The sequence below is a fragment of the Ammospiza caudacuta genome, chromosome 2 (assembly GCF_027887145.1).
Source record: "Ammospiza caudacuta isolate bAmmCau1 chromosome 2, bAmmCau1.pri, whole genome shotgun sequence".
Lineage (NCBI taxonomy): Eukaryota > Metazoa > Chordata > Aves > Passeriformes > Passerellidae > Ammospiza > Ammospiza caudacuta.
In genome coordinates, this window is record NC_080594.1 from 107,704,053 (window position 1) to 107,724,704 (window position 20,652).

At 43.6% G+C, this 20,652-nt stretch overlaps 1 protein-coding gene across 3 annotated transcripts in view; it reads right to left on the bottom strand.

Moving 5' to 3' along the window:
• Positions 1-19,686, bottom strand: part of PCYT1B (phosphate cytidylyltransferase 1B, choline) — a 31,791-nt gene extending 12,105 nt beyond the window's left edge. For 2 of the 3 annotated variants that reach the window (XM_058825338.1, XM_058825340.1), the window contains exons 1-5: positions 19,520-19,686; positions 7,256-7,355; positions 5,826-5,942; positions 2,531-2,682; positions 1,555-1,633 (exon numbers count right to left, since the gene is read on the bottom strand). In XM_058825338.1, coding sequence (XP_058681321.1) covers positions 1,555-1,633; positions 2,531-2,682; positions 5,826-5,942; positions 7,256-7,355; positions 19,520-19,621 — 550 coding nt within the window. In that variant the 5' untranslated portion in view covers positions 19,622-19,686. Of the gene's footprint in view, positions 1-1,554; positions 1,634-2,530; positions 2,683-5,825; positions 5,943-7,255; positions 7,356-17,155; positions 17,329-19,519 lie in introns of those variants that run through there. The other variant, XM_058825339.1, reaches the window with a different exon arrangement.
• Positions 19,687-20,652: the final 966 nt, after the last annotated feature.

Below are 20,652 nucleotides of genomic sequence, written 5' to 3' on the forward strand. Positions count from 1 at the left end.
GCTCCCTGGTTCTCATCCACTTTTCTGCTCTCCAACAACCTGATGTGGGAAAATGGGAGTACTGGAACTACAGAAAAATGTGCAAATGGTCTATTTCAAACAAAACCTCTGGGAGAAAGGGGAAAATCATTATTGTAATAATGCTGCTCTGGAGCATTAGGGACTATTACAGCACTAGGTCTCAAAACTCATCACAAGTAAGTTAACATTATTCCCAAGATGCTCCTCTGGTATCTTGTGGTGACAGACACATTGGACCATAGCTCCCTGAAGCTGCAAGCCTGCACTCTCTTCTGCCAGCTTTGAGTTTCTCATGGGGTTGTGTGTGCACTGTGCCTGTGCTCAGTGACAGCAGAGAAGGGAGTGCCAGGTTTGGGCACTCTCACACCAAGTCTGGTAATGATCCAGTGACACCAAGAGTTCCTGTTGTGCTGTCCTGTGCACTCAGCACCTTACAGAAGAAAAGTAAAATAGCTGCCTGTCCAGCACATGTGCAGTATGTCCTCTTGGTGACCCATTCTTACCAGAGGGGCCTTTTTTCACTGCCTACTGAAGGAAGCTGGTGTTGGCTCTGAAACTATAGAACAGCCATTCCCAAAGGAGGGCTGTGAGTCTGATACCACAGGGAGGTTCACAAGTGGAAAAAGATCAAGAAGTGCTGCTATAAAAAGCTTATTCCCTCAGCTCAGGTCAATAGCTACTCTATAGCTGTCATAGTAAAGTTTGAGGTCACTTTGCATGGCATAATACCATCAGGCAGATTGCTCTGGAATTTTTTCAAGCCTCCAATATACATGTCTATGCAGAACAGAGAGGCTGGATTTGCCAGGGCTCAAAGCAGCATCTCCAGGGAGCAGCAGAAGAAGGATGTGGTTTGCTCCTCCTCCTTCCACTGTTAGGTGGATACACTGATAGGTACTACTGGCAAGCAGTGGCTTAATGTTATCTCCTCAAATTTAATTCATCTTCCTTGAACTGAAAAGACACAAATTCCTAATGAGTTCAGCATCTTCATTTTCAGTATAATATGGCAGTCAACCAAACTGCTAAATGGTAATGGAAATTAATAACTCTGATACTGATTTAAACCCTCAGCCAGTGTAATGAAAAGAACCCTCAGTGCAAGTGGATCCTAATGGCTCTGAAGGTTGCCTGTGCTTGCCCATATTCAGGACTGGGATATATCAAGGAGGTGTCAGTTTGTGGTTATCAAGAACTGACTAAAGTTGGCTGGGCTGCTGTGGGAACCGAACTCATTTTCATCCATTCAAAATTCTTAGTGAAGCACTATAAAACTGTTTTAAAAATGCAGATGGGTCTGTTTTGTGCTAGATCTGAATGGTTTCCTTGAGGTTATGGCAGGAATTCAGCCAAGGATATCCTCTGAGGTTTTCTTTCTGCTCAACTCAGCAGTACCTGCCATTAGGGTGAGGGTGTAAGACAATGTGATATTACCTCTACTGCTTCTTTCCCAGAAGTTCTGGTTAAAAGGCAGTATAAGAATTTCAGCTGAGGCTAAAAAGGAAGGTGCTAAAAATGTGAAGTTGCCCTTACCTGCCTCCTTGATGTGTTTGTATACGTCATCCGATCCAGCGGAAGAGTAGGGGATGTCATCGTGTGCTACGAAGTCAATCTGCCAGGGAACAGAAGAATTACATCACCATCACCAAATTTTGTTCACTGGGGGATTGTTATCTTTTTCTTGACTTCAGCTAACTTGCTTTTGACATTCTCATCCTAAAGCCATCACCTAGTGTATTGTACTAGATTTGGGCCAGCAACTGCTGTGTTGTATGATCAATTATAAAAAACCAGAAATCTTCTCTCCAAAAGCACTGCCACTACCACATCACTCTGATTGACTCAGTGTGATGTGCAGTACAAAACCCAAGACACAGGCTCCTGCTTTTATTCATAGTGCAAAAGCAAGTGGTGAAGCCTTGGCTTTCAAAACCACGGAGGCCGGATAATTGATTCTGGGTCCTTAGAGCTGTGCATATATACATGTACACCTAGTACTGTCATGCTGTCCTTCTGTCACCCAGTGATGTACACACTAAAATACATCCTACTTAATTATGCTTTTATTAAGATTCATATGTGTTGCAAGGCAATCAATAGCATGTAAAACACTCTATCCTGCCTTTTAGAGGGCACATGGTATTTTTACATATTGCACCTGTTGCCATTAATAAGAAACACGCCTTTAATTTAGGACTTCAGTCACTAAGTAACAACTTTCCTGGTATACCCTCTCCTTTTCTGAAAGCCAATTTATCAGTAATTTTTTCAGTGTTATTTTATCTTTAAAAAATCCCAGTAGAAAAATCATCTCAGCATATTGAGAAAAAAAGGCAAAATAAACATCATGTTTTCTGACAGAGACGGAGGCAAGGAATGCTAGGTACCTAATTTCAGTGACTGGAATTAACTGAATAAAATAATTTGCTCCCCCTAGTAGGATTTCAGACTTGCTCATTCTCAACTGTCAGTCTACAAAGGGGAAGGGAGAGATAAGGAACAAATGTACCTTATGTTTTTCAAGGAACTCAGGTGTCAGTGTCCAGGGTGCATCTCTGATGACCTCATCCACGTAACGACAGTGTCTGAGGGCTTCGTATCGCTCCGTTTCATTCATCACAGTGAAGCCTTTGAATTTATGAGTTAAATCATCACTGCAAACTAAAATATACAAGTATGAGCAAAATGGCTCCACATTCAGTAAAATTAGCATGATCAGGAGTGACTATACTAGGTAAATCCATTAAGCACTTAGTTATTAGCTTAGCAATTTTTGGGGTGTTCTAATGCATCTAAGAGTTCTGCTTGGAGCTGGCAGATACAACTGTGTAACAATGAGACAACTTTCTCTTTTTGGAGCTGCAGCCAGAGGCCAAGTATGGTATTTTAAGACACTTCAGGTGGGATCCTTTACATGCTAAGGTAAACCAATCCCACTCTTAAGTGGAGATTTCAAGGGCTGTGATATTACAGGGGTGATGGACAATGCTTTGAAAGCAATCAAAGAACAGCATGCTTTGTGAGCACAATCACAGAGTGCTCACTATCTTCAGGTATCACAAAATGGTCGAGGCAGGAAAACCACTTGATATCACCTAATCCAAACCCCCTCCTCCCAACACAGTCAACTGCAGGTTGCTCAGGGCCATCTCCAGTTGGATTTCCAAAGATGGAGACCCCTCAGCCTCTCTGGGCCTCCACTTCCTGCTTTTTTAATGTAAACAACACTCTAAAAGGTAAATTTGCCAACAAAGCTCAAAATCACAGTGGGACCGTTTCTCATTAAATAAATCCTGATGGAAAACAAGTCATAGAAAACTTTGTAGGAATCTGTGTCTGAGTTTAGCTTTGAGTTCAGCAGGCTTCACAGGAAGAAAAGTGAAGCTTGTGCCATGTTCAAATGTAAACTGCTGAAGGAAGCCCCAAGGAAAGGACTGGGAGAAGCCATATGCTCTAGTGAAATGAGCAAAGTTAAAGGTCCAGAAATCCTGCATCTTTAACTTTGGATGCACAAATACTTTGTCACTGCTTTTAAAATGAGGGGCAGCAAGACCCACATTACCAGAGGACTGTAAAAGTTAGGTATTATCTTTCTACCCACATAACATTGTGTAAAAACCAGTGACCTTCTCCACAACCACCTCTTTCCAACATTACAGCTACAACAGTCATTTGACACCCCACATGGAATAATGTGATACCCATTTATAGCTGGGTTGCCAGTGGTTGTCCTTCACCACAGGTCAAACCTGTGCCTTTGGATCTTTGTCTGTAAATGTACTTGACAAATGATAAATGTAACATTACCAGTGCTGCAGTGAAGTGTGAGAGCAACCCTACAGTTGCTGTTTCTTTCTAATTTGAAAACATCAACCTATCAGGCAAGGTACTGGCAAAGATGCAGTCTTTTCTGAGATCTGAAATGGATGTTCTTGCTGTGATGGTCATTAAGGACTTTCAAAGTAGGAAAAATGTAGAAAGGCTGAGATAGCCCTCAAGCTTGTGCAAAATTCAAAGCCACATAATAACATATGTATGAATTTCAGCAAGCAAAATGCTACTCTGTCCCATTATGTCAGTTTTGATGCCTGCTGACAAGAAATTTAATGGTGATCAAAGCATTTTCAGAAGAAAGATCCCTTCAGAGACTGTATTTGTATTTATTTACAGCCTTTATGACATCCTTAGGCTACCGTCTCCTGGAAGAAAAAGTCTACCAAAATTATTGGGAAATAGTAATTTTTGCTCAAATTCTGAAGAAAGGTTTGATTTTATTTTCTGATTACTATTTGTTCATGAACAATGCAGACTCAGTATCTTTCTTTGTACTTCTTTTGAATCTGTCATCCTGCTCTAATAACTGATTTGGGAAGGTATAAATGTCCATTTTAAAAAGAAAAGTTATCTTAGGTCCAAATAATTGTCTTCACAAGAAAAATAGGAGGGGTTTGTTGTGATGCCCACAAAGACATATGACACTGGTGCTTTTGCAGCACAAATTGTATGTGGGTGTGGGAAGGTGTCCATTTTTTAAACATGCTAACACACAGTGCCTTGCTGGGAGAAGGTGTTGATGAGTGCTGGCTGCTTTGTCCTTCACACCAAAAATAGGGGCAAAGTGAAGCTATGCCATGAATTTCAAAGGAGTCAGGCATTTGCCCCAAAGCTCCTTCCCTTATCTGGGGCAACCCCATATCCTTTGAAAACAACAACAAAATGTACATAACTTCCTTTTTTTTAAACCTCATAGTCTTGCACTTCCACTTGCTGCTTCTGCAAGTTGTCTGGCTCAGCTGGAAACCAGACTCCTTAATGTTTCCTTCCTAACAAAGGGACTTGTCCTTTACCTCACAGGAAGTTCCATGGGAATTGCCACATTTCATAAACTTGAATAAAACTAAAATATGTGTTTATAAAGAGATTTTGGTTTTCCTCTGTGTTGGGTCTTCCCCCTCCACCTCCCACCCCTGCAATTGTTTGGGACAAATATGCAAAACAATGCACCTTATAGTACCTGAAGGTTGCACTCATGTTCACTGTAAAGCATTTGAGCAGCTGAATGAAGGTTGCTGAGAAGGTTGCTGTGAAAGGAAAATGGAACCAAACTGCACATTTCTGAGGCTTCATGAGAGCAGGGCTTGCACAGCCAGCTAGGTAGGAAAGAGCCACCCTCCAGTGACTCCTCTGGCACAGGCCAACTGCTGAACAGCTGGTAGCCAGGCACACACCAAGAAAAGATTTTCTTAGCCAAAAAAAAAAAAAAAGATTAAGAAAGTAACCTGCCTGGGGACACCTGTGAACTGAAATGACATTCCACTCATGACCTACATTTGGGCCTTCAATGACAATGGGCCAGACTTAGCTTCTGTGATGATGCTGAAGGCTGGGTCTGGACCTGACAGGCAGAGGTCATGGTCTGTGCCTGGCTGGCAAAGGGACCAATGAGCCAGAAATAAATAATGGTTGCTCTCATTCACTCATCTCCAACTTTGAACAATTTTGAGGAAATAACTGAAAAAGGTAAATTATTCATATGGAGCTATTTTAAGCTCAGAGCCATGCAGGCACCTGCTTTAACTAGAATGGGAATTGTGCCTGTGCTGCTGAGGGCAGAATTTGACTTTTACTTTAATTGATGCAATTGTAAGATGTAATTTAAGGCAAATCACCTATAGAAAGCCCCTGAGAGAAAGCAGCATTGAAGTCATAGTGTATAAACAGCTGGGGGTGGGAGCACAGCAATAACTTTCTGATAGTGAAGCACAGAAGCAAAAATTCAGTGCAATAAATAACTCTGATCTTACCTCCTACTAATAAGTAGCTATTTGGGAATAGAGTTTTGGCTTGCATAAGAGCTCTAGCATGGCCAGCGTGGAAGAGGTCAAATATTCCATCTGCATACACTCTAACAGGTCTGTCAACTGTGGAAAAAGAAACACAACAGTGATTTTTCAGATCCCAAACAAGTTGCACTTAATTCTGCTGGATGGCATTTTGTTCCCAGATCAGATGATTGCACAGATTTACCCCAGTTCTGATATTCAAAAGCCCCACAGGTAAACCTGCAGTTTTTGATACTGCACTTGTTCTTTGTACTCTCTGCTGTTTTCTCTCAGACTTACCCTATTTATTATCATCCATCATCCCCATATTCTAATTTAGCAAAAAACTCATCTTTCTGCCTCATTCAGAGTTCCACCATATGTCTTGTTCTTTTCTCTCTGCCTTTCTAATCAGATATGCCTTATGGATTTTTTTCCCATCATTTCCCTTTCCTTCCCTCTTGCCTTGACTTTTTCCACACCTTACTGCTGTAAAAATCAATTGCTTACCTCCTCTATGCAAACCTTTTACTTCACTTTTTCCAGACTTTCCCCAGGTTCTTCTCTCTAATGAGCCTGTAACTTTTCTTTCTCATGCTACCACCCTTATAACTCTTTCAGTACAGGCACCTTCAGCAGCAGCCTCCAGACTGAAAAAGGACTTCCTTTCTCAAATGACATGCTTTGCCACCTCCAAGCAAAAGCACAGTGGAAATGGAATCAACAGAGCTCAAACCTCCATGGACTGTGCTTCAGTGACAGCAGAGAGAGGTCTCTGCAGTCAGGACATCCAAGGGTCTGTGGGAGAGAGAGCACTGATCCTTGCACAGCTGACTGGAAAGCTGCAGCTTGCTCCTATAATGTGGACATACTTTAAAAGCTTATTTTAAATAAGTAAAGTAACTCAACAGAGCCTTCTAAAAAATAATCTCTTCAAATATGGGGCAGGGGCTGAAGGATACATTTGGGACTTCATAGGAAATCATCCTGGTTCCCCAGTCCAATCACAGATGCCCAGACAAAGAAACTGGCAAGTAACCTTTAAGGCCACTGAAGGTCTGATGCGATCATCAGGAACATCAGTGAAAGAAGAGTTTTCCAGAGATGAGAATCCAGAAGGTAGCTACTACGTAACACAATTTTCAGGCTGGCTGGAGTGGGCTGGCATGCCTTCCTTCCAACCAACATCCACAAATACATAAAACTCTAACTTGAAATGTTTTCTCTTGTTATTTCTCTAGAGAACATCATGGCTCTGTAGTTGCTGGTTTCTTCTCATAACCTGACAGCACTGAACATTAGGCTTTTGCTTTTGAGTAGAAGGCACAAATAAGCATTAATAGATGTTTGTATGGAAGATGCAGTGCTTTGGGAGTGCCCATGATCCTGTGGGTGTAGCTCTCTCCACATACCTGGTGTTCCCCGGCGCGCCTGTGCAATGGTCAGCTTCTCATGGGGTGCTTGGCACTGACAGCTTGTTTCATCAGCGAATGGAGCAGGTGCCGTCAGAGTCTGGAAGGAGGAAAAAGCACAAAGAAAGTCAATTTAATTTCACCACCAAGTAGTTATAAAAGAACCATTTAATTGTGGCAGAATGCTGTAACCAGACTTCATGCCAGTTTGTTCTCGGGGGATTTTTGCCTTTTGGTCACCCCTGAGCACACACAAGTCACACAAGGTAGGATGGTGAGGAAAATAAAGATTTCTAAACACGTCATGTGACTGAATTCTTTGTCCCTTGTTAGAGAAGCTTGGTCATCTTTGAGGTGGGTGAAGGCACACAATTTTTTTGTTTGCAGAACAAAGTCAGGTTGGATGGTGTGAGCAGCTTAACACTTCTCAGTGACTCTGAAGGCCCAAGGAAAAATGTATTCTGTTACCTGTAAGTAACAGCTGGAAAAAATACTTGGGACTTAGAAAGCTGCAAATGAGCCACCTCTTAACAAGCATCCTTTCCTGCCACTGGCATCAGTACAAATAATTGGGAGTAGAGGTTATTTTGCTGTGGCTTTAGTCAGAATCTCCTATAATTTTGAGGAGCCATTCAAAATAAAGGCAAGGATGCAACCTTAAGTCCCATTTAACAAGAGCTGACTGAGCTGCAACTCCTTCCTGGTCTGACATTCTGTAAAAATACTAAAACACTCTAACTGTGATCAGAGCACCACAAGGGTACTTGCTCTGAGGAGCTTAGAACCTAAAGATACATGAGACAGTGTGAGGATGTGTGAAGACTGACATGGCATTATCTGTCAGGAAACTTGATTACTGAATTTGTGTTTTCTGCCCATGTCTGTGTAGGAAGTTATCAGCCATCAGACCCTCAGGTATTTATTATCTGCCATATAGTCTGATAGGAAAAACAGCTTCTACAGCTTCTGCCTTGAAATCTTTACAAAAATATAGCTGAGTTTTGGTTTGCTTTGTTTTTGAGATGAAGTAGTGGTTGAGAAAAGCTGAAGGAAATCTGTCACTGTGCCTCCTCCATGATTTAACTGGGGGTTCATGGCTGTGCAGCTGTGGCTTGGCTGGGTTTTGACAGTGACCATCCAATGTACAGTTGTCACACCAGCTTGAGTACCCATGGATGATCATGACAGCAACCATTTCTGCCTTTACACAGTTTTTCAGATTTTTGATGCTGAATGATTTATCACTGAGCATTTAGCATTCTTTAGCATCCCTGAGACACCTTAGAGCATGTCATGCCTAATTGCTGGCTGATCTCTGGGCTCACTGGTTTGTTGCATGGAAAGCTCAGAGGACAACAAAAACAACAACAAAGACTTAAAGATTCAGATCCAGTTCTTTCTGCTGATTTGCTATTCATTTTGTTTACTACAAGTAATGTAATTTTATGTAGGTTTCCTACTTTTCCTTTCCATTTTTCTTTCCTTATTTTTTCCCATACTCTCAAATGTTAAAGGAAATCATCATCATTAGCATCTTCATGATGAAAATCACAGCACCTCTGCACAGACAAGGTTAAAAATGGAGAAACTATTACCAAGCCCAAGTTTCTGTCTGGGTTTCATGGAGGGGAACTGTTCATCAGGCCACCCACGCTGCACAGTGTAGAACATTACACATAATCATACAGTGCCAGATCTTTCCTTTATTTTCTAAATACTGTCTTTTTGCTTCTGGCTTTGCCATTGCTGGGTGCTAATCTGTCTTTTTATCTCCAAGGAAGGTCAAGTTACACAGCAGCCCATACAGCCTGGCTCCTGCTGAGATAAAGAGGAAGGCAGAAATGTTAAAACAATAATGGCTATGGTCTGAGCCCTGCAACTGGTAATCAGCTCCTAGCTTGGCAGAGGTTGTTTCCTTGAAGGTTATTTGAAGAAAATAGACCTGGTTTGCAGGAAGATATCTCTTTTTCCCCCCAGGCAAACACAGTGGTGCGTTTCATCCATGTAACCACCTTTGCAACACTGAGATTTTTCTTTCAGTCTCTGCTCAATGGAGAACGACCTCTATCAGATTCCCATTGGTCCAGCTTTTATGAATGTTTGTCATTAAAGCTCACTTTACAGATCAGGGCTTAGAACCAGACCTGTCAATATTCCCTTTACTCTCTGATCTCACAGTTACTAGATATGAAAATACATCAAATGCAATACATTAAAATCAGCCATATTCTGTCAAAACCCAACAGAGAAAAGCATAAACACCATGTGCTCACAGATGAAAGCTATAGCAATAGCTTCCAAATGACTACTCACTACTATTTTATTTTATCTGTCCTAGAAAAATTATTGCTAAGCTTAACAAAAACATCTTATGAGTAAAATGAGACCATTTGGTTTGCATAAAAGCCCATAAGAGAAAATATTTCAAGAAATTATTAAAACTCAGAAATAATTTGTGAAATCTTTTCAGTTTGTATATATAATTACTTGCATTCTTTCCAATTTCTCGATGGTAATAATTAGAATTGTGAGAAAACAGCAAGTAATTTATATAGCAGCTTTTCATTTTGGTTAATCCATTAAAGTTCTTTTGGAAGCTTGCTATAGTTTTGCCAATAATCATATGGTTAGACAAAGACTTTGTACTTCTGTCTTTCTCTGACAGATTTTCCCTTCATCTCTGCCTTCCTTATATTCTAGGCATTTACATTTTGCAATTACTCAAGCAAGTGAAATTTGCTTTCTATTTTGGACCAAGGTAAGCTCCTGAGAGCTGCACCATCCTGCAGTAATATGTGAGAGAAAGCTTATCACGTTACAAATGGAGAAGTCATTGTAACACTAGGACTTATTAATGATATTTACTTCAGAAGATGATAAAAAGCTCTTGCAATAAGAGTCCTGTTTCCTGGAAATTAAGACAGCATTCAGTAAAATGAGGGTACAGGAAATCATCATATTTAGTAACCTTTGCATATTAGAAGCTGTTCATTCTATGAGAAGTTTAAACAGTGTCTTACTTGCTTTCTAGGAAATTTGCAAAAGAACTGAATGATGCTCAATAAACATCAGGGCATTAAAAGATGGAAGGTGGATAATGGAGGCTTTCCCAGCAAGCACCTCACAGCTCCACAAGCACCAGCAATGTCTCTGTAACCCACAGCTCTATTTGGTGAGACAGCAGCCCAGAGAGGAGCACAGTGTGCTTGGCATCCCTGAGCTGGCTCTGGGGCCAGGACACTTCCCTGAAGGAACCCTACATGACAGCTAGAAGCACCTTATTTTCAGGTGTATCTTGACACTGCCTTTTTATTGTCTCTCTTCACAGTCTCTTACGCTACTGGAGCCATTTAGCTCAGCTCCTAGGAATAAGGTAAACACTTATACTTGTGTCTCTAACAATTAAAAGGAAAGTTGATGGTGATTTGTAGAGGAAGAGGAGCCCTGAAATAACAGGTCAAGGACACAAGCACCTCCACACCCTCTCTTTTGATTACAGCCCTTTGTGTTATTGCTTGCTTGCTTCTCTGTGTTTGGTAGCTGGGCTGGGTTTTTTACACAGAAGCAAGGAAGACAGAAACATTCTTGTAAGTAGGTAAATGCAGACCCATCCAAGCCATAATGCACCTGCCTTTATACCCCTGCCTGCAGGGTGACTGCAGGAAATACATCTAATGGAAGGAGCTACTGCCTTTTTTTTTAATTCATGCAACTACAATACATTCTCTCCTCCTCTTATATTGAAGTTGTAGCTAAGATTTTGCCATCAACAAAGATCAATGAAATTTCAGATCATGAACCAGTACAGCTAAAGAGGCAACACTTGATAAAGCAGGCTGGGGCTGTGCTTATGAACAAATGAAACTGGCAGGGAAATTCCGTGGGAGGTCTGATGCTGTAACCACCCTTTGTCTCAGAGGCAGTATTTAAAACAGGTAAGTGATTTCACTGGAACAAATCACGTGGGTAAGGTCTGCTCATATGAGGAACAATTATTTTGGGAACCTGCTCCTGATGTTGGGAAACAGTAATTACAGAGCAGGAAACAATGACATCAGTTCAAGGAATATTTAACAAAAAGCCCAATCAAAACTGTTGAAAAATAAGTATGTGCCAAGTTTCTGAGGTATGAACACTATTTGTAAGTGGAAAGGCCACGTTAAGGACTACCAAGGTCTTCTCTTAGAGGTTCAGGGAGCAAACACTGTCAAAAAGGAAAACCATGTTGTCTCCTACCTGTTTGGGTCAGTAACCTAAATTTATGAGCATTGAAGTTGTAATTGAATGTTACTGGTGGTTGTCTCCTGGAAAACTTTTTACAAACTGTTCTACTCCAAATGCCAGTATAGAAAAAAGTCTATCCTCTTAGAGTTTTGCTGACTCAGGAAGGTGGATACAAACTAAAATATGGCAAACTAACCTCATAAGAACAGTAACTTCAGCATTCTGTTTGCAAGCATTTCAAATTAACTTTGTTGCTCTTTCTGGGCTTAATCTTCAATCAAATATACTTCGCTCATCATTTGTATTAAGTAATTATTAAGTGCAAGATGTAATTACAAATTGAAGATACTGCAGAAGAAAAGAAACTTCCACTGCCTTTTCAAGAAGCATAATGGTGTATATATGTAGAGATTCATAGATTATGAAACTGGAACAACTATTATGTAATCTAGTGTAATATTTGCAAAAGGCCAAAGAATTTTGTGACAAGATTCCTGCATGACAGCCATGACTTCTGACTGAACTGGAACACGTTATTTAGAAAACAAAATCATCCCTAGAGGTGGGATGGGCCCCAAGTTAAGCAGAGTTCAAGTGAAAGAGTTGCCAACGAAGCACCTCAGCCTCCATGAACACCAGCTAGAAGTGAAACGTGACCCTTGGGAACTCATCCACCTGAGCTTGCTCCCCTGGCACAGCCAGAAGGAGATGGGAGGAGCTCTGCACGCCAGTGATCCAGGCAGGACTCACTGCAAGGGCAAACTGCAGCAAGGGCACTGTGCAGCCCCTGAGCCTGGATGTTCTCCTGTCCTGATGGCTGCAGACAGGAAAGCTGTCAGACATCCCAGCACCAAGGAGGGATACAGCATTCCAGGATAAAGAAGCTTTTGGCTCCTTCAAAGGAGCACCAGTTGCCAAGCATCAGCCTGCAGACACCATTGGCAAGAACCACACTGGCTGTGGAGCATGTGCAACTCAATGCCCAGTGGCAGCTGCCTGCTGGCCCAGGAGTAGTGCTGAAGGTTGACCATAGTCAATAGACCAAAACTAATGCCACTCTGTGTTTTACTGATCAATCCAGGGCAGATAACATCAGCTCCTCTGTTTTGAATGTCTATTATACATTTCTTTTTACTTGTACATTTTGTGTATAGAATTACAGAATCATGAAGGTTGGAAAAGAGCTTTAGGATCATCCACTCCAACCCAGCACTACCACTATAACCCCTAAGACACCAAAACACATCACCCAGTGCCAGATCCAGATGCCTCATGAGCACCTCCAGGGATGGTGACTCTGCACATCCCTGGGCAACCTATTCCAATGTCTGACCACTCTAACACTGAAAAAAATTTTCTAATATCTAATCTGCATCTCCTCTGTCTCAGCTTAAGGCCATTTCCTCTGGTGCACTCACTGTAGGCACAGCAGAGGGGACCAGCTCCCACCTCACCTCAGCCTCCTTTCAGGCAGTTCTAGGGAGCAATGAGCTTCCCCTGAACCTCCTCAAGAGTGCACAAACCCAGCTCCCTCAGCCATTCCTCACAGGACACGTTCCAGACCCTTCACAACCCTCGCTGCCCTTCTCTGGACACACTCCAGCACCTCAGTATCTTTTCTGGAGTGAGGGGCCAAGAACTGGACTCAGTACTCAAGGTGTGGCCTCACCATTGTTGAGTAAAGGTGACAATCCCTGCCCTGGTCCTGCTGGCCACACTCTTGCTGACACAGGCCAGGTGCCATTGGGCACAGCTGGCTCATTGTCAGCTGGCTGGTGACCAGCAAGCCCAGGAGCCTTTCTGCTGGGCAGCTTCCAAGCCACTCCTCCCCCAGCCTGTAATGCTGCAGGGGGCTGTTGTGACCCAAGTGCAGGACAGGGCACTTCCCCTTACTGAGCTCCTGCAACTATCCCCAGCCCATTAATGAGCCTGCCCAGGTCCCTCTGGAAATCCTTCCTACCCTCAAACAGACCAACACTCCTACCCCACATAGTGTCATGTGCAAATTCACCTGATATATGGCTAAAAGAACCCAACTCTGCTTTAACATAGGCAAGGGCCAATTTTCTGAAAGCAACTCAGTTATACAGCTAAACTATTGGGTGAACTTGGCCAAATAATCAATCTCTACTTGTGCTTCTCTACGGAGATACTTTACATTTATCAATTATTCAATGTCAGACGTACAACAGCATTGTGTACAAACCATTGCTCAGAGACAGAGCTATGAAGAAGCAAAAAAAACCCAAACATTTTTTCCTCCTGCACAGGAGACACATACTCTGCAGTTCTCAGCTGTCAGCAGAAAAACTCTGGGAAAATCTATTTTCCCATAGAGAGGGTGATGGGCTTCTTTACAAGATCCCTGATTCATCCAGTGCCTTTCAAGAGGTTTTCAACTTATACCATCTGTATGTGTGTAAAACAGGGAAGCAGATTACATGGAAACAAAGGACACACTGGGACAGACAGCTATGGCTGAATGTCTGTGCATGATTGTGGATGTGTGAGTACACACTACACATATTCTTTCCTGTGTAGTCAGAATCTGCCTCCTAATTCTGTATTTCTTCTGCTCCGTATCCACGCATGTGCTGAGTTCTTTTTACACTTTATACATATGTTATATTATAATGTTGTCTATGCTCCTGAGGAGGGAGAAATATTGTAAATAGAGAGAATCTATTTACAATATTTTTCCACTCCTTTTTAAAGGTATGATACAAACCTTTGTCGTAATGGCAATAGCACAGTTTAAGAAGTTGGCAATATTCTCCTAATAAAACCTGTTTCTAAAATATCATTGCATTTCAAGCACAGAATACAAAATATAGAATGTAGTGCTTTCTCCCTGTGTTTATGGGTTATTTCTGATTCCTGAAAAGGTATCTGTGGTTCTCTGTACCTGAAAAATACGTACTGCAACATTTTTTTGCAGAAACTGTAGCATTTCAGAAGGTATATAAACTGCATGTCCTCTGATGTAATAGGGGGAAATCTAAGCAGATTTTTCATGTCTATGAGCAATTTAGGTTTTTCTAAGTGCAGAAAAAATTGCTACATGTCCTCAAGCACAAACTTCACTTGGCACATTTTTATGTGTTTGTGGTTTTATATACTGGCCAACATTTATGAAAATGAAAATGAATCCAGAGCAAAAGCCAAACTTCTAAAGGACCAAATAAATATTTAATCAAATAAAGCAATTTTGGGTTCCTTAAATGTAAAGCTATTTACATAATTATTTATGCTTAATTCCACACTGAAGTAAACAGATGGCAGACCCCCTGTCATATCATCACGTGAGAGAAACAGATGCATGGGACACTTTTTAACCACAATAAACTTCCCCTGCATTAATCATTGGCTCCTCTGATTAAAATTGCCTTCCAGCTATATAGGAAAGATGAATATGAAGATCTATGAAAGCTCATGGAAATAAAATACTGAAATGATTCTAGGGATTGCATCAGAACCTCTTAAAACATTCTTTGTAAATATGAAGGGATGAAAATACAGGAATCTGAGGCATGCACACTTTCCTTGCAATTATTTCAGATTCTGTGTTTGAGTTCATTGCTTAACAGCAGCAACAAAAAATTGTCTAAAGTAGAGTGACTCCTTGAACCATTATACAGCTCCAGTGTGTGTAAACACTAAAATGTTCTCCTCTTCTCTTCAAGAAAATAAAAAATAAGTGTTTTCCAAATGCACTTGAATAATTGGAAAAAAATAGAATTAATGTACTCATTTTTTCCAAAAAAATCAAGAAAATCAACAAAATGGCTGAAGCAGCTGATACCTAAAATTATGTGAGATCTGTCACATTCAGTTGTACTTGAGTCTCATTCTCCAAGTAGATTCAGTGGCCCCAAGAAGTATCTTTTAATTAATACCCAACTCCTACTGACCTGTAAAAGCCTGTAGCCTCTGAATCTCACAACACTCCAGAAGTAAATGTGGGCTTTGGAGCAGTGCTGGGACTGCAAGGGTGAACCAAATGGGGCTGTGACACTTGCAGTGCCTTGGCAGAACAGGTTTGATCTGCCATATGGACAGATGGAGTGTCCAGCTAGTCTGTCCTTGCAATGATGATGGAAAAAAGCCCCCAATAAACTTTTTGGGTACTTCCACACAGGCCCCAGTGCCACCTCCTGTACAAGAAATGAGAGCTGGCCACAGCTTCAGCTGTCTGAGAACAGACACCCAAGGGTAGTGTGGATGTCACACCCTTGAACAGCCCAGTATTTTGGGGATAGCACTGCCTAGGGCAGAGCAGACAGAACAAAAAGCAATTACCTGTGTTTTACATCATCTTAAAGATAGATTCACTTTAAATTAATGAAACTGCTGCTTAATTCCTCCTGCCTCGCCCTCTACCCACTGATGTGCCTGTGAGCACAGGCCAAACCAACCACATTCCCACCTATCTACTCCTCTCCTCCCCTGTAATTCACCCCAGCTAACTCAGGTGGGTTTCTGCTTATCTGGTTTCTTAAATTAAGTACTGTGATGGAAATGTATGTTAGAATGCCCTGCATTGCCTCAACATATCTAACCCTCAGTTAGGCTCTGATAAGTTTTCAAAAGAAGACACTGGTTCCCTGGTCCTACGAGTACTTTATCACGTTTCGACTGCTGCCTGTGTTGGAAGACAGAGACATGAAATACAAGGAAAAGAAGCTCTAGGTATGTTCAAGGGAAATATGAGACCAAGCAGTACATTCTGAAGTTTGTTTTCAAGTAAGTTTCAATGTGTATTTGGGTTTGCCTTATCTGCAGCACTGTCCTTATAAATTGCCATTATTTTCTTTTATGAAATATATCACATGGAACTGTCTTCCTGAACAAAGTGTGCTGAAATGTTTGTTTCTTTCATGTGAAGATTGGTAATTTTCAAAGGACACACCAATCCTTCAAGGAGCTACACACACGTGGGACCAAAGTGAAACTCTCAATCCCAAGTGAGATAAATAAATTATAAAAAAATGAGCACATAATTTCACAGGGTTTTGTATTTCCTCCTTGGTATTTCCTGCTGTGGTATCTCTCAGTTAGACTAAGAGCTTTCCTTTCTAGTACTGATGCACATGGGCAAACCCTAAGGGCAGGAATCCCAGGCTGAGATGCACAGCCCAGCAGAACTCTGCAGCCCACTGAAAGTTATCCAGGGACAGCTACCATGCCATCAATGTGTGCATGACATGACTGGGGTCATGTTTGTCCCACTGACAACAGTGAAGGCCCCATGACCACGGGTATTCTGAGGATTAAAAGTATGAATGGGACTGCAGCAGATGAGAACAAACCAGCATTGGAGAAATGCTATTTGTGAGGGGTTTTTTCTTGACCAAAGAACTCCTAAAATCACCACTACAGGTAAAACCTGTGACTCTGGGTTTGTTCCTCTGTTTGCATGGAGACCAAGAGCTGTGGGGTCTCTCAGAGAGACATTTTTCTGACATTAAGATATATGGAAGTTGAGAACATAAAGAAGGCAAAGATTAAGTCAGAGACGGAGCAGAGGAATTGATTGAAGCAACACAAACGCTCATTAATGCTCCAGCTGGTTAAGAAAATGCACAGAGTGGCTTGGGAAAAAATTAATGGCAATTTAGAATGACAACAGTACCAGGCACTGGAAAACATCAGGTTTCAATACACATTGAAACTTACCCTAGAATTGCCTTCAATGTCCCCTGATTTTCTGATCTTTGAAGGACACAGGTTGTTTGGTGCTAATGTGACAGCTCCTGACAAGCTAGCAGACTTCATAGCCCAAAATCAGAGCTCTAATGGCACATATCCATTAAAAATGTTCACATTTTACAGCTTTAAAGAAATAATTCCTGTTTCAAATGAAAAGGACAACAAGAGTTTCAGAAAAGAACCAGCCCCTTTTCACCTTCTAAAATTTGAAGTGATTTCTCAAGAAAAACTGCTTCCTTCAACTTAGCCTAGATATAACCTGAAAGCCCAGATAATTAATTTTAGAGATGTGTGAGAACCAACGAACAGCATTAAGAAGTCACCTGTAAATATCACAGAGCTGCCACCAGCTGTATAACTCTAAAGTACCAGAGCCATCCCTGAGGTATCATCCTGAGGTCCAAACAATACTAAAATGTTACCTGAGACACCCTTTTTCCTTGACACTAATAATCTAGGTGACAAGGTTACTGCCCCACCACTGCACATGCTGCCTGCAAAGGATGAGATCAGATCAGGTACTGGAGATCTTAAAAAAGTTCTCAGAGGAACTCGATGTCCATGTTATTAGATTGTCTGTCAAGGGGTGATTCACTTTAACTCTTAATTTTTCTCACTTCAGACACTGCTTGACTACACTTGTTGGCCTCACTCCCTATGCTCTGAGTTCAGTGTACTGCACGATACTTCACCAGGCAAGCTTTTTTTTAGCCTGAAGATAACACATCTGATGATTGATGGGGTATCACTTCATAAGGAAACACCTTCCACAAATATTTATTGAAAATGCCTCCATTGTCCATTATTGGTACTCAGGAAGATCTAAAACATCATAATGAATTTCTGTTTCATTCATGTACATGAATTCATGTACATTCATGTACAATTTCCACAGAAATTATACCAGAATGCATGATACTGTAAATACTAGTATCATATTGTCACTTCTTTCTTTAAAATCTTTTAAAATGTCAGACTGCACAGAGTAATATATTCAAACAGGTTGTTATATCGGAGCTTTTGACAGAGAAATCTCAGACAGCCTATATGAACACAGTGCAGTAACTACATCTGAACTAACTTTCCCTATTAAAACAGCTCCAAAAGCTTTCCATGAACAAATTAACAGTCTTCTTTAAAGATGAATCTAATTATAACATGAGCAAGAAGAAAACATTAATTTAGGTCAGCTCCATTGACTGTTGCTATTTCTTGTCAAATCAGAACAATGTCTCAACTATAGTATTAAATTTAATTACTGAAGTTTGATGTTTAAATATGTTTTAATTAGCCCTGCGACTGAATTCTGGTGTTAAAGTGATCTAATTTCTAGTACTAAACTGTTGCATACATCATGCATTCTCACATCTTGACACTGCCTCCACAATTCTGTGACTGCATTTATGTATTGCTGTTATTAACTTTCTATCACCTTACCAATGGTGCATACCATGCTGAAGTAAGGAGAGATCTTTCTTGGTGGGAATAATAACAGATTTAAATAAGAAGGAAACATTCCAAATTTTAAACGAGCACATGAAAAGAAGGACAGCTCTCAGAACCCGAACTCTTGGGGTACAGCATCCTTGTGAAGTTGCCTACACGGTCTGAGGGAGTCTTTAAGCAATGAACATCAGAGGAGTTATTTTAAGTATCACTCTCCCGGCCCTCCCTCATTCTCCTGTCCCCTCAAAACCCGCAGCTCTCCGAGACTCTTCTTTCTTACACATCCTGAATCGAACCGGCAACTCCTCACCGGACTGCTGAAGTTGAGAAAAGCGGGATTTGCCGTTCTGAGCGCAGTAACCCGTGCGGGACCCGGCCCGCAGGGCAGCGCGGGGCGCTCACCGAGGAGCCCGCGGGCGCTGCCAGTGCCGGCGGGAGCGGGAGCGGCACCGGAGCGGCCGGGACCGGCCATCGGCCCCCGCCGCGGCTCCTCTGCATCCACCACTGGAAACTGGCAGCTTTTGCGATCGCAGCACGGCTCGGCCCTCACACGCCTCCCGCCGCCGCTCCCGCCACCCGCACACATGTGGCAGCCGCGCCGGTGCCCGGGCGCGCCCGGACCCGCGGGGAGCGCGGGGGATCCGGGTTTCTAACGGGCGGAGCAGGGATCCTGCCTGGCTGTCACCGCACTGCCTCGAGTTCCTGCACGGCACGGCACAGCCCACCTCGGACAGCCTTCGCTGGCCCTGTCCCTGGCGGGGCACAAAGGGACCCGCCGTGAGGCGGCACCGGCCGCCCGCGGGCTCGCTCCCTCGCCCCCGGCCCAGCGGCCCCGCAGCGCCCGGCGCGGCTCGAGCGGGCGGGCCGCGGCCGGGCCCGACTCACCAGGCGCGGCTGTGGGCAGGTGTGTTCCAGCTCCTCCATGGTCTCGGACCGGGATTTGGGGATGCCTCTTCCTGACTCAGCACCGGCCGCACGCACTGGCATGGCCGCCGCCCGGGCCCGCCCGGCGCGGGGGGTCTCCCCGGGAGCCGCCCGGGGGCTCGGCCGCTCGCGTCGCCACGGCAACCGGCGGGCCCCGCCCCTCTCTGCGCGCGCGGGGGCGGGGCCGTCTTATTTGCATGCGGGCTCCTGGTTGGCTGCCGCCCCGCCGCGCCACCGCGCGCTGCCCACGGCGGCTCCGCGGGCGGGCCCCGCCCCCGCGGGTCTCAGGGGGCCGGATGGGCCCGGCCGGAGGGGAGCGCGGGCAGCGGCTCCGGACCCCGGCTCGGGCAGGGCCGTGGCACAGCACATGGCACCAGGAGGTTCTTGAACATCTCCAGTGAGGGAGACTGCACAACTTCTCTGGGCAAGCTGTTTCACTGACCGGTCACCTGCACAGTGAAGTTCTTCCTCATGGTCAGGTCGAACTTCCTGTGCATCAGTTTCTCCTTGCTGCCTCTTGTCCTAAGCTTGGCAAGCCCGAGAGGAGCCTCCAAAAGGCTCCGTCCTCTTGGCGTCCCCCCTTTGAATATTTATACACATTAATGAGGTTCCCTCTCAGTCGTCTCATGTAGACATTGAACAGGCCCGACTTCCTCATCTTTTCCTTGTTAGAGAGGTGCTCCAGTCCCTTAACCATATTTGTCCCCATTCACTGGACCCACTCTAGGTCTCTTGTGCTGAGGAGCCCAAAAATGGACCCAGCCCTCCAGACACATTCATTTCTCTGGGGCTGGGTGGAGGGGCAGGATCATCTCCCTGCCCTGCTGGCACTGCTGTCCCTAATGCACCCCAGGATCCCACTGACCCTCTCGGCCCCAGGGCACTGCTGGCTCCCGCCCGAGCCGCGTTCCGAGCACGGCCGGCGCTCTCAGTGCCGGAGCTTTGGGCGGGCAGCGCCGCACTCCGAGCCGGCACCGCCGTGTCCGCCCCGAGCCCGGGCCGGGCTGCACAGCCGGGCAGGGCAGGGCAGGGCGGCCTCGGTCACCCCTCAGAGCCACCCGCGGTGAGGTTCGGCCGGTTCAGAAGCAGCGGAG